Raw genomic sequence first — 17,338 nt, 5'->3', positions numbered from 1 at the left:
CGGGTTATTAATTTTTACAGTTTTTATTATGTTGGAAAGTGGTGAAGGATTTCTTACTTATTAGACGATTAATTGTTTTACTCATGATTTGCACCAAGCTCTATTTGAATGGAAATTCAAATTAAATTAATATGCAAAAATAACAGCATTTAAAAATTGTTTGGTGTTGTGTTTTATTTCCTTTAGGATTTTTTTATTTAAATACAACTACCTTAAATGTGCTGGATACATAAGAAAAAAATGTATCAAAAAGTATATTAAATCATATTTTTCATTTAAAACTGATTTATTAAACAGAACTGATTGTTTCTGGTCACCATTTCCAGTCAAGATTTCAGAACTAGGAGCTACTTTTGCACCTAGTTTAATGCACAAATTGAAAATTAAACAAACAAACAAACAGCTTTTCTGCATTTTCAATCCCCAGTTGGTCTCTTAACTTTCAGAGAGCTACTCATGGTAAACTTGTTGAATAAACTGAAATGAAGAAAATATTATCTTTGCACCTGCAAAAGAGACTACTATTGTCAAAAACTGGTTTTGTCACTACAACAAATGGTGGTTATAGATATTTAAACAGTTACTTCCACCAGTTCAGTGCTCTGACTTTCTTTAAAACTTCAGCACCAAATTTGTATTGTTTAATATTATTTTAATTTAATTTAAATGACTTTAATAGATAATAAAACACTTAGAATTTAATATATGTTGCAATAATTTCAATCAGATTTATTTAAAAAAATCCATATTTGATTATCTAAAAATCAAATATAAATAAAAAGTCTGATTTTTTAAATCTATTTTTACTCATCCTTTCTAAAAGCCAAAAGGACTTTAAAGTTCGATGTCTGAATTAAAGTCTTACTTCACCATCTTTTGTCACTGTAGTTAAAACATACTTATCATTCAGTAGATCTCCAGCTAAATGTTGTCCGTACATTCAGATGTACAGACATTTTGTCATAGTTTCAACATCTTTAGTTTCGTTCAGTATATATTCTCTAATTTAACATGGTTAATTACTGTTCTGTCCTTTCCATCCTTCACTATGATAATTATATATAATATGGATTATGCTGCAAAAACAAATCAGCTGAAATATAACATTACCTGAGTCATTGCACATTTTGATACACCGATCAGGTATGTGGGTTTTGCCTTCTTTGCTTGAATATTTAAGGACCTTTGAACAAAATAATTTCTACATGACTTTCTTGCAAATACTTGCTGAGAATCAAGTGGTCTATAGTTGAACTGATCTTTCTTTTTTAAATACTAAAGGTTGTTACTTTTTGCTATTGATTAGACAACAAGTCTTCTTCCTTTCTACTTTAGAGGACTGACTTCCTTTTCTAAAAGTTTGAAAATTATCTGTTGAGAATAATTTTTTTCTGCTTCCAATCTTTGATATGTTACTGTTTTGCCTAAATCAGTGATTTTTAACCTGTGGTCCTCAGACTCCTGGGGGTCTGTAGATTATGTCTAAGTGGCCTGCGAAAGGTGACAGTGAAAATACAGTTTCAGATCCCAGAAAGGGCATTTCATTTTTATGATCAGTCAAAAGTATGTGAATACCCAAACCTATAGGTCAAAACCCGGAAATGTTGTTACTATAGAAGCTAACAGTTTAGCACCTTTTCTCATGCTGCGTCAAATGCGGTGCCGAGCACATGCAACATTAATAGTTGAATTCTGTTCAGCCAGTTTTCAGTCTAAAACTTCTATAGTAGGGGGTCCACAGAACACAGGTTGAATTTCCAAAGGGGTCTGCACTTCCATTTGAAATATTTTGGGGATCCACAAATGAAAAAAGGTTGAAAACCACTGGCCTACATATAAGTACTGTATTGAAATTTAGGCTTTTACAGATTCTGTGTTTTCCTAACCCACTCCTCTTTTCAGCCAGATAAATTTTAACATTTTTTTCCCCTTCAGCTGCCTTTTAGGGTTAATAGGGACCACAAGGGTCATCTAGTCTGCCCCTACTGCCAAGATGGGGGATTTATTGTGTCTAAATCATCCAAGACAGATGGCTCTCCAGCCTCCTTTTGAAAACCTCCAGTGAAGGAGTTTCCACAACCTCCCGAGGCACTCTTTGCTCATATGGCTTGCATTCCATCCCTTTGATCATCTTTGTCACTCACCTCCGAATCCTTTCCAGTTTCTCTATATCCTTTCTATATGTTGGTGACCCAGAATTGGACACAGAACTCCAGCTGAAGCTTAACCAGTGTTGAATTAGAGCAGTACTATCGCCTCCGGTGACTTGAATGCTATGCCTCTGTTAATGCAACCTAAAATTTTATTTGATTTTTTTGCATCAGCATTGCATTGCTGACTCATGTTGAGGTTGGATCTACCACAACTCCTAGGCCCTTCTCAGCAGTGCTGCCACCAAGCCGGTTTTCCCCCATTCTATATTTAGCCATTATTTCCATCTCCTCCTTTTCAACAGATTAAAGGACAGCCGCTTTGTACTGGTCAATCCCAAATGTCTCTTGTTGAGCACATTGATTCACATTTCTCTGCCTCCTCCATACTTCTAATATTATATGAACTTGATTTCAGCATAGCTGATAGTTATGTGATTTGAAAAATCTGTTATACAGTAGGCAGCTGGAGGCAAAAGGTCCCATCATTGGTGCCTGGGATGTAAGATTAGTAAACTTCAAAAGATCTGCGAACAGCACAAATATATAGTCACATAAAAAGAGATTTTGGAGCAATAGTTTGCAGAGTTTGCAATATTGGAACAAACATTTCTCAAGGCACCCATTTGCTGTTGTGGTGGTAGTGGCTGAGCATGCCCATAGCCTTCTCAGTCACTAGTCATTTTCCTAAGAAAAAGTGTGGTGTTTTGTTTAAAGGACATTTTCAAGGTTTACATGCCAAAAAGTTTATCTTTTAATATAAAGTGCCTTTTGAGGGATTCTGGATACTGAAACCAATCACTCAGTACTCAAAAACTAAGTTGCAGCATTGTTAAAAGGTCATCTGTTGTGCAGAAGGAATTATAAACAACAAACACAAATATTCTTGAATTGCTTAGTTCCACAGAGTAGAAAATATTTTGTTCACATTATGCACTGCTGCCAGGAGCACTTACCAACCTTAGGAATCAAAACAATGTGACTATTTTGGAACTAATGTCAGACTCTTTAATTTAAATAAACCCTTCAAAGAAAATGTAATTTATGAGTTTCTGACTGTTACTGGTCCTTTGAAATTAGAGTGGCAAAATTCCAGTGTAACGGTAACCTTTTAATCCTTGCAAAATCTCCATATTTTAGTATTTGTTAAATGTCATAAATAACAATATACTATCTAAATTATATACTATTAAAATGAAATGTTTTATCACTTGTGCTATTGAGAAGATAAAATAATTGTTATAAATGTATTTTATGTTTTATATACAGCTTTCTTTAGGAAGTTTCATATTTAAGTCTAAGATCTCTGAACAGTTATTTGACTGAGGAGTTGGGAAAGAGGGTAGCGTGTGTTGGGTAGAGGATACTTCTGCAGTTGCATACAAAAATAAGGAAACATGTATCAGTCTGATAAAATCCACTTTCTGTTCGTGTTGGCCACTTGTCCAAAATCACATACTCTCTCCTTTTCTGTCTTCTTGTGACTATTTTATCCTGTCAGTATAACTATGGCAGCCCACTTGCACAGAGTAACTGAAAGCAGGATTTGGCCCTGGGTTTTTACAATATCTCTGGCCTGGTACACTAATAGATTCTTATATTCATTTTTCTAGGCCAAATTTAATTTCTGTAACTTTAAAGAATTTCCTTCAATAAATTATTAATTCTTTTTTATTTAGCATTGATGAAAAATACGAAACGATTTTTGACTCTAGCCTCTTTGGTGCCAAGACTATATTTTAATCTATGTTTGGAAAGCATCTAGCACAGTATAGGTGCTGATGGAATCTAAATAATAAGTAGCAAGTCTTTGCTGAGATTTTATTTAGATTACACTTTGAAAACAAGCTTTTCAGTTTTGTTTTCATAGTTTCTCCCAATGGAATAATTTATTTTCACAGAACTGTACAATTAATGTCATTGTGTAAAACGTGCATTCATTTTAATAGATGCTTTGATAAATATACCGGTAGTTTCCTAACAAAGACCATTGTATCTGGTGCCATAGAAAAAACAAAATTACCAAAAATGTCACTTTACAGTTGCTGCATTTCGCAGTTTCATGCTGGGACACCATAGATAGTAGCAGATGGAATTAAGGATGATGTTTTTGTTTCTGTTCTGTTTCAGCTCCTTGTGGAGGCCAGTATACTGGATCAGATGGTGTGGTTTTATCACCAAATTATCCACATAATTATACTGCTGGGCAGACTTGTCATTATTCTATAACTGTACCTAAGGAATTCGGTAAGAATTTGGTTTTACTGATTTATGGCTCACTAACTCATTTATTCTAAGGTTGATTTTATTTACAGGTTAGAAATAGTTCTAAGAAAAATGAAACTTCTTGTTTCGCATGCAACAATGAGGGTTAACTTTTTGCAGTGTTGCAAATTGTTTAGCGAGAACATGCATACTCTTGATCCAGGAATAGATTAAAAGGTTTTCACCATCCCGTCTGCCCCAGGATAATCAACAGAATCCATCTAAGAATGGTCTAAGTCTGTTATCCAAGAAAATCATGAACTATTTCACTGATTACATCATTTATCATCATGGCATAATCATTCATCAGGGTTCATGCATACACAGTAAATCAGTAGGTAAGAAGCAATACATAATATACCGGTAAGTATAATACCAAATACAAAAGCCAAAACTTTATCTAAGTGAGATCTCCAGAAAAGTTTATAAAATAACCACCAACTAAATTATCAGAGAGGTAGCTGTGTTAGTCTGTATCCACAAAAACAATGAGGAGTCTGGTGGCACCGTAAAGACTAACAGATTTATTTGGGCATAAGCTTATGCTCAAATAAATCTGTTCACCTTTAAGGTGCCACTGGACTCCTCATTGTTTTCAACTAAGTTATCTGATTTTTGCAGTGTATCAAAATAATTGTACAGTATCTCTAAAGCATGTTTGATTGGAGTTAGAAAGTTTGCAGGTACGGCCTTCAATAAAGCCAGTCCCACTACTAATAAAGGTAATAATTGGAGATATACCAATCTCCTAGAACTGGAAGGGACCTTGAAAGGTCATTGAGTCCAGCCCCCTGCCTTCACTAGCAGGACCAGTTTTTGCCCCAGATCCCTAAATGACCTTCTCAAGGATTGAACTCACAACCCTGGGTTTAGCAGGCCAATGCTCAAACCACTGAGCTATCCCTCCTGTGGGCACAGCTAACTAGGAAGAAGATGGATGGCTGTCACTTTAATTCTTACTTATCAAATGTGGCTTGAAAAATGAATCTTTCAAATAATTGGATTTAGAGCAGTTTAATATATTTAATACATATGATATGCCACAAAATCTTTGCTGTAAGGATTCAGCAGCTTTGCCACTAAGGAATTTGGAAGAGCTGCTAACAGAAGTAATTACAGAATCACAGGTTGAAATCTTAGGGAAGGTTTATCACACATAGTAATAATAATTTAGTAATGTGCCCTTCCAAATCTAATCTTTTGACACTACCATGTTTTCTCCAAAACAGTGATCTGTGTCAACACCCCTCTGTCTTTGAGTGTTCAACCTGTGTTCAGTAAGCCCCTACCTAGCTCAATCCTCTCCAAACTGATTTTGACATCCTTACCATCAACTCCTATTATACTCCTTTGACACTCTTAGTTATTGAGTCCACATAGTTTTAAAGAAAAATTGTTAAGTGAACTTTCTTTCTGCTGGGTGCTGGTCCTTCTGTTTGCATTATCATATGCTTAAGGTTTACTACCAGTGATGATGGGTCAGTAGGGTTTAAGTCCTGCCATTAATGTCACCGCTGTGTGGTGTGGCTGATGTAGAGTACACTGCCATTTGCTGCCACTGGGGGACTGTCCAGTCCTTGGAAGTTGGCGTACACCTGACTGCCACAAGGAGAGTTCTGTTCCTGCAGCACAGAGGTGGTAGGCAGTAGAGGAAGAAGGCAGAAAGCAGACTTTGTTGAGGTTAACCCCATTGAGGTAGAATATAGTACTGCCTGCTTCTGCTCCCTGATGCAGCAGATTTAAAGTATCCTAGTTTTTCATTCTGTAATGAGGACAGTATAGGGTAGGGAAGAGGGTGCCCCTTTTTCTTTCCATTTTCCCACCAGACTCCCTTACTTTCTTGTGACAGCCTGGACCCCAGTGTCCCAATTTTTCCCTTGATAAATAAGATCACCTAACAGAGTCTCTACAACAGAGACTCCATTACATACCAGACCAACCAAGCATTCATTTATAATGCTTTTCTGGACCAGAGAACACATTTTTAAGAGTAGAGGGGAATTAGAATGATAGGATGCTGGGGGAGAGGTGGTCATAACACAGGGAAATGGGCAATTTGTGTATTAGGGTGGAGAGCCTATTAGAATGTGTGGAATTAAGGAACGGGCTCAAGTGAAGACCCACATGGAGCCAAACCAGAACCAGGCTCCAACTGAAATTATCTCAAAAGTTACCTTTAGGATTTTGGTGTGTGGTGAAAAGAAAGCACAAGAAGCAAACTAGTCCTCAAATTATGTGTGTCGGTTCGTTCGTTCTGTTGTTGATCTCTTTAGGTAGTTAATACATTTAAAACTAATGAATTTTATGCTAAGAGGAAATAGTTATTATCAAATAATAGCCATAAAACATGAAAATAAAAACACCAAAAGGAAAAAAAATATTAAAACTAACTAAGCAAGAATGCTAACAGCAGCTTCCTGCAAGATATCCTCACAAGAGGATAGCATTTTAAATCCAAAATTCCCTGCCATTGTGGAAGTTGAAAAACATATCTAATGCCTTCCAGAACTGCTTAGGCTTCTGGTATAGTGAGAACATATCTTATCATGCTGATCAATGTTTTCTCATTGTTTCCCCTTTTTTGTCTGCCTGTTGTGTCTTTTCTTACACTTAGATTGTAAGTGTAGATTGGGACAGGGACTAGCTTTTTGTTCTGTGTTTGTACAGTGCCTACCACACTGGGGTCCTAGATGCTATGATAATATAAATGATGATGACGATGATGATGATGATGATGATAATAATAATAATTAATTAGATAAAACATTCAGCTTTTGTTTTAATTGTCAAATTATGTTTCCTAAACGAGAATCCATAGTACGGGGGACAAAATTTTGTAGCAGCAGTTTCTAAATTCTACCTCCCTTCCCACTCTCCTCAAATCCATGGCAACACCAATTTATTATATTGCCATGAAATATCCTTTGTTTCCATTCTCTAATCGGTCATAGTTACTCCACTGAAGACACTAGAATTATTTGAATTTCTATTTGTGTAACTGAGAGCAGCAATTGGCTCAAAGCGGTCATTTTTTTTAAATATTATGGACCAAAAGCTTTAATTTTCACCTTGTAATCTGCTCTCCATTGCATTAATAGCTCATTTATGTTAATAACTTCATCCTCTAAAATATCTCTGTGGGATTGTCACATCTTTCAGTTCCCTTGCTAGCTAGACTAGTGCAAGAGAGAGAATGGTGGACTGAAAAGTGCAGCTTTTACTCTGACTACTAATGATGCATAATCAGTTTCTGCTGCCAGGGCTTCTTTGGCAAATCTATTTTCAGCATTGCACCACATTCAATACCCCAAAAACAAACAAAAATATATGGGAAAATGTCACTAGTAAAATTGAAGGTATTGCGTATTCCTAGCTCAACAGAATAAAGAAACATCTGCAAAGAACAAGTAGAACACTGGCGACTTGTGACTCACATGGCTGCAGTCTTGTTGTGCTCCCATAAAAGTTATTTCTGCTTAAAAGATTTCTGAGGAGGTTTTGATTTCAAAGTAATGGAGAAGAAGTCAATAAATGATTGTGTAGAATAATTTTACTCTAAGGCTTTTAGTTTAGTATTTCCCTGGAACAAATTTTACTCTGATGTAAGTGGCCATAACATTTTTGTTGTGTGTCCAGTTTCTAGCTTCTTGCTTATGAAATCATTTTGGAAGTTGTTCTGAATTATTTCATGCTCTTGAATATGAGACTTTGAACTATGGCATGTGAACTTTGTCTGAGATTTTATACATATGAATCCAACTAATAGTTCAGTTAGGAATTTAGGCAGGTAGGTATTGTCCAGGAGTATATAACGTAGTAACTGATGTATAGGGTTTAGGGTGGCTGCTGGGGATGAGTCACTGAGAGGTTTGGCCAGGTCACAGTCAAGTTTGATGCTTTCTATCTCATACATTATCACCAATAAAGGTAGTTCTCCAATTTGTATTATTGTCTTTTACTGGGCTTTCACTGGTATAATTGAGGATAGGTTAGTAAACAATTCTGATAATATCTGTTTTTTTCAGAAGAGAGCCACAATTTAGGGGTGGAGCAAGTTCCAATATACTTTCTCCATTGCTAAGATCTCCTTTCTTCTATGAAAGTGCTCCAGCTTCACTTCACCTCCCTCCATTTCAAGAATCATCTTCTGGGGCAGGAGGAACTAATAAAGAGAAGGCTGGTCACAGTGAAAGTTGTGTGAAGGTTGTGTGGATGGAAGCTGGGTTAATAACTGAAACTGACAGATAAGCATCAGTGAAAAGTTGGAAAGTGATCGGGGAATGGAAAGGGAAGAATGACTCTAAGCACAGGCATAGGGCAAACAGAAGAGGAAACTTCTGTATCTCTCTCAAAAGATGGGCTAGTAAGAAAATAGTTTGCCTAGCCTGACCCAACAGCTGCTTGGTTGTTGGAATGAGAAAAGTAGCTTAATTCTTAACAAGTTAGTGATGGGGTGGGAAAGGCAAAATGAATACCTCCTTTCTCTTAGTAGCCAGGATGAAGAGGGAGAAAGTGAGGAGGTGATTTATCTTCCCAGGTCTCCAGATTTCCAGTCCCACACTCTTACTAAAATGTAATGCTTCCAGTCTATATGACATTAATAATTAAGAAATGCATAAATACAAGCAATGTGCAGATTTCACACACACCAATACTTTGGTTAGTTTGTCATGGAAGAAATCTATAGCAGAAATGTAATAAATTAAATATTGTTCTGCCTATTTTAGAAAATGTATTCTTATACATCACACACATCATTTAAAAAAATGCATTTTGCAAATGTTGCACTTGTAATAAAGTGATTAAATCAGATAATATATTTAAAAGATTCACTGTCATATTTCACAAATTACAGTGTGCACCATAGGAAACACATCTGAATGCCTATGCCTTGGGTGGTGGTAGTTTTGTGATTTAGATTAAGGAAAAAATTGTAAAATGCTATATTTTTCTGATTAGAGTTCTGTACAAACAGGAATAAGATATGTTACTGTGGTTTTCTTTCTTTGGAAGATAGGAAAAGAGTCAAGGGAGAAGGACAAAACATTGAAATGTTTACTTAAAAATCCATCAAAGCTTTACAAATTATTAGTGTCTTGAGAGAGCAATTATAATACAGTTCTAGTAGAGCTGTATACATTGAGACACATTTATACAACTGAAGAATTTATTACAAAATGTTCCTCTCCAGAACTCATAGTTAGGTAAACATAAAATTCCTCGAGGTGGATATCAGTAACTTTCAAAGATTTTGTTTTTTTTCTTAAAACCAAACATGACATTCCGTAGATTATCTCTACAGCTACACACTGAGACATGTACATTATTTTTAGATTTATTTGACCATATCAAATCAATTGAAAAGAGATTTTAAAAGAAGTTGAAAATAACTAGCCAATGAGTATTGTACTGTACCTTAATTCATTATGTGTGCATAACACACATGTGACTTATGTACAATATCTCAAATAAGAATCAGTCACAATTAATCTAGTTGTTTCTTTGCTAATAAAATATTGCTTTATGATATGATAAAGTATTTATTTTTATTAGGTTGAGTTTACTACTTTATTTTTGAAGTTTACTATTACAGGATGATTATTTTAAAAAATCACTATTACAGTGAATTTAGTAGTTCTTAATATTATTTTATAACATACAGAAATGTCTTATAATGTGTTATTTGTTGATACAGTTCAAATTGTTTACAATAGAAATGAAAAATAAATATAATGATGGGTTAAAGGTGATAATATAGTATTGTGTTTCTATTATAGTGTTTTGTATTATTTTAGCTAAATGAATAGTAATAGGAAGTGATGGAATTATGCAGTTATAATAACTTTGTTACTTCTTCCTCAGATAAGCGTAGAAGGAATAACAAATAATATATGATATTAGATGCTACCTTGGGAGAGTACTAATATGATGAGGCTTTCATGCCTTAGCAGTGCTGGTATTTGGTAATCAAAATTAAAATAAATTAAGTTCCTTTCCTTTCTGCATCTTCTTGTTCCTCATTCTCGGAGGTAGCAAAATCAAATGGTAGCTACAAAACTCAATCCCTAACTTTTTAGCGTGATGATAGGTTGCCTTTGGGGAAAGGATAATTTAATTTGTTATTTTAGAAATACAAAAGTATAGAAAACCAAATTAGGGGGTGTACTCCTGTTAATCACCAAATAAATGAAATTAGCTAATGGCTATATGATGAGTATCTATTTATCTCTTTTATCAGAACAGAAAGTAAATTAAGATGCACTCCCTGCATGAAGTCTTACAAGAACCCAGCAAGGAATCATTTAATAATGAGTGTAAGCAAAAATATTCTGTATGTTTTCTCTTATTATTTTCCAGTTGTGTTTGGGCAATTTGCCTATTTCCAGACTGCTCTGAATGATGTCGCAGAGTTATTTGATGGAGAACACCCTCAGGCTAGACTTCTCAGCTCACTTTCTGGATCTCACTCAGGTAAAGAGAAAGCAAAAATAAGTATAAACCACTTATGTGACTTAATATAGAAAGCCAGGACTTATGCACATTGTGGGTCTGCTTTTAAAAGTTAAGTAATTGTGAAGGGGATTAGGTGTTGGAACAAACTGCCAAGGGAAGTGGTGGATTCTTCATCTCTTGATGTCTTCATATCAAGACTGGATGGGTTTCTTTGGAAGATATGCTTTAGGCAAACACAGGTTATTGGGTGCAATGCAGGTGTCACTGGATTAAATTCTATAGTATGTATTATGTAGGAGGTCGATATATCAAATAGTTCCTTCTGGCCTTAAAATATGAATCTCTCAGGGATCAGGATTTTGTCCCTGATTTACATGCCTGTGTTATATATTTGTACAACTAAAGTGAAACATGCACAACAATATGTTTGCAATTGCATGCACCTAATACTGAAAATCTGGCCTCACAGAGGCATATACATTGAACTTTACAAATATGAATTTGGGATTTTTACAACACACCATTTTCCATTCCTTTCAGTCTTGAACGTGTGGCTTACTTTATTGTTTACTACTTATTAGGGAAAAATTATGTATCTGTTTTACAATTTAAAGAAACTTAATGTTTTAATGTTTGAAAAATGAAGACTCTATTTTCCCTTTGGTAATTCCTTTATATGTAGGTTCCTTCCATGAAAAGGAAAAAGCTCCAGAATTCATTTTAACATTGTTTGCAGTAGTTTAACAACAAAATATTGTTTGATTTTTAATTGTCAAGATAAAAGAGAGAATATTATCAAAACATCCCATTTTGCTGTATCATACATATATACATAAAATGAACCACCATCTATATTTCCCCACAAGCCTTTAGAAAATGATTGAAGGGCAAAAATCTTGTAGTTTTTTTCTTATTGTTCCGTGACATCTTCAGAAGAGACTTAATGTGCTAGATTTATATTTCATTTACACCGGTGTATATCAGGAGGATCTCCATTGAAGTCATTAGAGTTACAACAGTGTGTAATTGGTGTGAGTGAGAGAAGCATGAGACCTATTGAGTCAGGTCATTTAAACCAGAGTAAATCATAGAATCATAGAATATCAGGGTTGGAAGGGACCTCAGGAGGTCATCTAGCCCAGTCCCCTGCTCAAAGCAGGACCAATCCCCAACTAAATCATCCCAGCCAGGGCTTTGTCAAGCCTGACCTTAAAAACCTCTAAGGAAGGAGATTCCACCACCTCCCTAGGTAACCCATTCCAGGGATTCACCATCCTCCTAGTGAAAAAGTTTTTCCTAAGATCCAACCTAAATCTCCCCCACTGCAACTTGAGACCGTTACTCCTTGTTCTGTCATCTGGTACCATGGAGAACTGTCTAGATCCATCCTCTTTGGAAGCCCCTTTCAGGTAGTTGAAAGCAGCCATCAAATCCCACCTCATTCTTCTCTTCTGCAGACTAAACAATCCCAGTTCCCTAAGCCTCTCCTCATCACATCTTCATTCATTTCAATAGTTTCTCTAGAGTTATGTTGCTAAACCAGTTGTTCTCAAACTTTTGTACTGGTGAACCCTTTCACATAGCAAGCCTCTGAATGTGACCCTCCTTATAAATTAAAAACACTTAGCATCATTATACATGCTGGATGCGAAGCGTGGTTTGAGGTGGAGGCTGACAGTTCGCGACCCCACATGTAATAAACTCACGACCCGCTGAGGTGTCCCGACTCCCAGTTTGAGAACCCCTGTGCTAAACAGTAAGCACACCTTTGTCATAATCAAGAGTAGTAAACTGTGCATGTCAAAATTGCAGAAATACAAAATAAAATACACAAATATCTATATATAAATATAGATATAATAGGAAGTTGGAAATCTGTATTTTGATATGCATTTAGCAAATGAGAAAAAAATCAGAGTAAACATTTAAAATTTCTTCATGACTTCTTATGTTAGCCTTCCAGGTTTGCAAAGCTTGCCTTGAGGAGAGGACATACAGAACATGCCAAGTGATGAGCTAACATTATTTTAAATTGAATTGCTTTTAGAAGATCTATTTAATAATAATGTTACTCATGTAGTATGTTAAATATTTCACAGAGACAGAGAAAGATTCACTTCAAAAAGAGAGTCGAGGACCTATTTTCTCTCGTTTTAGTTTTAGTTTAGTTTTGTTTTTAAATTATATATTCCATCTTTATAGAGAGAGACCCTAGGGCTCTTTTGAAAGCCTTCTAATTGTTTAATGCATTTTGGAATGCAAGCTAAAGCTGTCAGTCACAGATAAACTCTGGCAAAAACTCTTCAAATGACGCTGGCCCAAAAGGATAACAGACTCCCAGGCAGGCAATTTATTACAGCTCTAATCCCAACAGCTTCAGTAAATATCAGAAAGTTTATAAACAATATAATTGTACATCATAAAATGTTTCTGTTTGATGATTATTTCTGTATACTTCCAATGGCAAATGTAATGTTGCTAAATATGATCTGCAGATTTTTTTATACTAAAACATGGAAGAAAAAAAGAAGAAAAATGTTCTATTGTCTATCAGTTTTTTTTAACAGGATATTTTATTAAAATCTATAATATTCTCATCTTTCCAGTCTTTATTTCAATTTTTCCATTCTCTCTCTTCCTTTTCTTTCCCTTCTTCATTTGTAGGCGAGACTTTGCCTTTAGCTTCATCCAATCAGATATTGATGCGGTTCAGTGCAAAGAGTGGGGCATCTGCCAGAGGTTTCCATTTTGTCTACCAAGGTAAATCTGTTGGTTTTTACTTCATCCCCTTTATAAAATGTTGACAGACTCAGTGGTGCCAATCTCATCTACAAGACTGGATTGAAATGTTTATTAGATCACAAGATGTTTATAGGATTCTTTTAGCTGGAATAATTTTGATATACAGTGTGGAACAGACTGTTCATGGACATATTGGGACAGATTCTCAGCTGGTTTAAACTGGTTTAAACGCCATTGACTTCACTGAGGGTCTGGCCTATTGTGGCACTTCTATAGTGTTGAATAAATGTGTTGTTGAAAAACTGCTCAGCAGCTGGTTATTTTTACCAAGTCAGAGAGGTTCTCCCTCTGTCGCTCTCTTTCTGTTGTGTGTTTGGTAGTGCTATCATCTTTATGTGTAAATGATAAGCATAATAATCCACAAATTGAATGCAACTACAATTAACCTCATATTTTTATTGCCTGACAAGTAGACTTGAGTATTATTTCTGTGTTTATTTTGTATTCAGTAATTGTATAGAGCCATTGTACTAGACAAGTGAGAATCAGAAATTTGGCTATGTCTCACATCCATCACTCTTTAGCTACTACATTTAAAATATAACCCCGTTAACCCTTAATTAAGTGAAACTTCGATTAAAACTAATGGGAATTTTTCCTGATTATGAACACGAGGATCAAATACTTAGTGCTTGTTATCTTATAACTGTTAGAAGTTCAGTGTTGAGCAAAGATTGTCAGAGATGTCTTATATTTGGACTGGAACTCTGTTTTTCCAGGGGCTTATATACACATAAAATGCTACAGCTGCTGTAGTGCTTCGGTGTAGACGCTACCTATGGCGACAGGAGGTGTTCTCCTGTTGGCGTAGGTAATCCACCTCCCCAAGAGGCGGTAGCTAGATTGATGCTAGAATTATTCCATCAACTTAACACCATCTACACGGGTCTTAGGTCATCTTAACAATATCATTCAGGGGTGTGGATATTTTAAACCTCTAAGTGACATAGTATTGATAACCTAATTTTCTAGTGTACACCAGGTCTAGACCTTTGTATTGTTGAAGATAGGAGGAGGCAGATTACAGACTTGTGTTAAAAACTATACATCCTTCGGGAGCAAATGAAAACAGGCCATATGTTCTTTCCGTACAGCCCCAGGCCTCCTTAGGCAGCAGTAGACTTAGACCCTTCCTTTAGACTTCTCTAGGTTCTCACACTGTACTTACAGGCTGGTGCTTGGTTTTCTTTCTTTCCCAGTTTTTTTCTGTTCCCCCTCCAGTTAGATTTTTGCCATACCCACAGTTAAACACATATACCTGCTCAGAACAAGGTCTAGTGGAATCCTCTATCCATGTGACGCTAGGTTCTGGGCAGACTACATTGTGTTTTGTTTAAGGTATAGCCCCTTAACTGTCTCTTACAACTGTCTTAAAGAAGGGCGAGTTCATACATCATTTTCAATGAGATTTTAACTCACCTCATAACAATAGTATAGAGCAAGGGTTCCCAAACTTGGTTCACGACTTGTTCAGTATAAGCCCCTGGCAGGCCACGAGATGCTTTGTTAACCAGAGCAGCCACAGGTTTGGCCCTCGCAGCTCTCAGTGGCTGTGATTCGCCATTCCTTGCCATTGGGAGCTGCGGGAAGCAGTAGAGAGATGAGGTAAGGTTTGGTAATGAGTCAGTGAAAAGTCAAAATTTATGAAACTCCCCATATTATGTTAATGTTGCCAATAAATTGTTTTTGACCTCTAATGACTTGGATTCAAATGTAGGGTTAGTCATAAGCAAAATAAGCATTATGAGCACAGTTTAATTCTTATTGAATATATTGATTTTTTTCCCCTCCAAATCACAACATTGTCATGCCTTGGTATACAACAATTTACTGTAAAGGACCAGTTCACCTCAGGAGTATTTCAGAAGCTGAAGTTAGTAGGAATGCTAAAAATCAGATGTGTACAGGCAGAATTATTCCTTTTATGTGTAGAAATATTTCATTTCATCATGCTTGCACATGCTAGTCTGGATGTAGCTAGTGCTGTCAGTCTCTCATGTCTATATGTCTATACATTAAAAGAAGTCATTGAAATTTAAATTTACCATGCACAAAATAAAGGCGGGGGGGAAGGGGGAGGAATCTATATAATTTTAAAGGAGAGAATTGCTCTTTGATTTTATGATGATTTCTTCATATCATCTGAATTGTAGCTTTCAATCTTTTTCATGTATGTGCTTTCCCAAACACCTTCTTTGTCTAATTATTTGTAGTCTGTGACAAGCTGCCTTTCAAAGAATTTGAAATGAACATAAAGCTTTCATTTGATGAAGCATATGCATATATTTTACTGCAGAAGAATATGTCTCTAGGAATACATTATGCTGTGCTTCATTTCGGTCAATTATACTGAACTGCAGAATTAGTAGTAGTAGTAGTAACTGAACGGAACTGGTTTTGAGAAATAGAAAATGCTACCCTCAGCATCACAAAATGAATCAAGCAATCATACTTGACTTATCTCAGAAGAATCCTGATACTATTTTTGTGTACATTTTGATAAATGGATATATTAGGATTTCAAGTTAGTACAAATGTTGCTAGTGCAATGCATTTGAGGCATTTAATTACATTAATAAAGGTTACCTCATTTTTTTTCTCTCTTCTGAAATATGTGAACACATTTCCAGCACTGCCTGCTTGCGAACATTATAAATACACTGGAGAATAGCATCCACACTCTGAATGAACACACTAATCTGGCCTTGAAAGTCAGTCATTTTATTTATCACTCTCTATTCCAGGCTGACCTTATTCCCTGTTCACTTTTCCACTGGGCTGATTTCAATTTTGTTTCACAGCAGTGTGAAACATTTACCAAAAGATGGAGAATAATTACTATAGAAAATAGAATTTCTCTGTAATACAGTCTGAGAAGTCTAGCTTGCCAACATTATAGGCAAAAGCTAGAAGGAGGGCTGGAGGAATAGAAGGTTATAGCCTGCAATATTTCAAATTCTGGTCCTAACAAGCAACAGATGAGGTTTGTGGCTTGGAATTCAGGTTTAATGGTTTTTGCAGTGCCACTTTCTGAAAAACTTATTTTTTCTACATGTCTCATCTATCTCTTCTTCATTTCCTTTTCTCTGATAGCTACATTTCCCTATATTTCATAGAATAATTATGTATAATAATGGTCTGAATGAGTACCTAATCTATTCAGATCCTACTGTTAGCCTTCTAGAATATTAGGGTTAAGCCTGCTGAAATCTGCAGCTGGGAACAATCACATATAAAAAAGATTGGGAAGGGTCTAGTCTGATTTTTCGTCAATGTCCTGTGCTTGCTTCCTTGCTTTGACATCAAGTTAGAGATTTCAACAGAAAACATTTTATGTGGCTCAGTCTGTGACAGCACAGATCCTTCTTCCTCTGATATGCAGAATGATGAGCAGGCCACGATACAGGATTTTAATATGCTCTTGTGCTTGCTCCTCCACTTACTTGCTCCAAGTACATACTTGAATTAATTGAAGTGTTTTATATATTTTAATGAGAATATATTTTAAAAAGGCCCTTTAAGAAATTTAGCAGCTGGTCTCATGCCTTTTTTTTTTTGTTCCTCTTGATCTTAGTAATGAAATAATGCAGAGTCTTCAAATTTACCATATAGGTAAAACTCACTGAAATACTGTACAATAGCTGTTTTAAATATTTTTGTTAGGATTA

The 17,338-nt window shown here is 35.6% G+C and overlaps 1 protein-coding gene across 1 annotated transcript in view; it reads left to right on the top strand.

The window, feature by feature from the left end:
* Window positions 1-17,338, top strand: part of CSMD1 (CUB and Sushi multiple domains 1) — a 1,651,174-nt gene that overhangs the window by 1,354,780 nt on the left and 279,056 nt on the right. The window contains exons 32-34 of the mRNA XM_045010124.1: window positions 4,281-4,397; window positions 10,773-10,886; window positions 13,533-13,628. Coding sequence (XP_044866059.1) covers window positions 4,281-4,397; window positions 10,773-10,886; window positions 13,533-13,628 — 327 coding nt within the window. The remainder of the gene's footprint in view (window positions 1-4,280; window positions 4,398-10,772; window positions 10,887-13,532; window positions 13,629-17,338) is intronic.

The sequence above is a fragment of the Mauremys mutica genome, chromosome 3, assembly GCF_020497125.1.
Source record: "Mauremys mutica isolate MM-2020 ecotype Southern chromosome 3, ASM2049712v1, whole genome shotgun sequence".
In the NCBI taxonomy this organism is placed as follows: domain Eukaryota; kingdom Metazoa; phylum Chordata; order Testudines; family Geoemydidae; genus Mauremys; species Mauremys mutica.
Note: the sequence above shows the minus strand (reverse complement) of the source record. Positions and strands in the feature narration are given on the sequence as shown.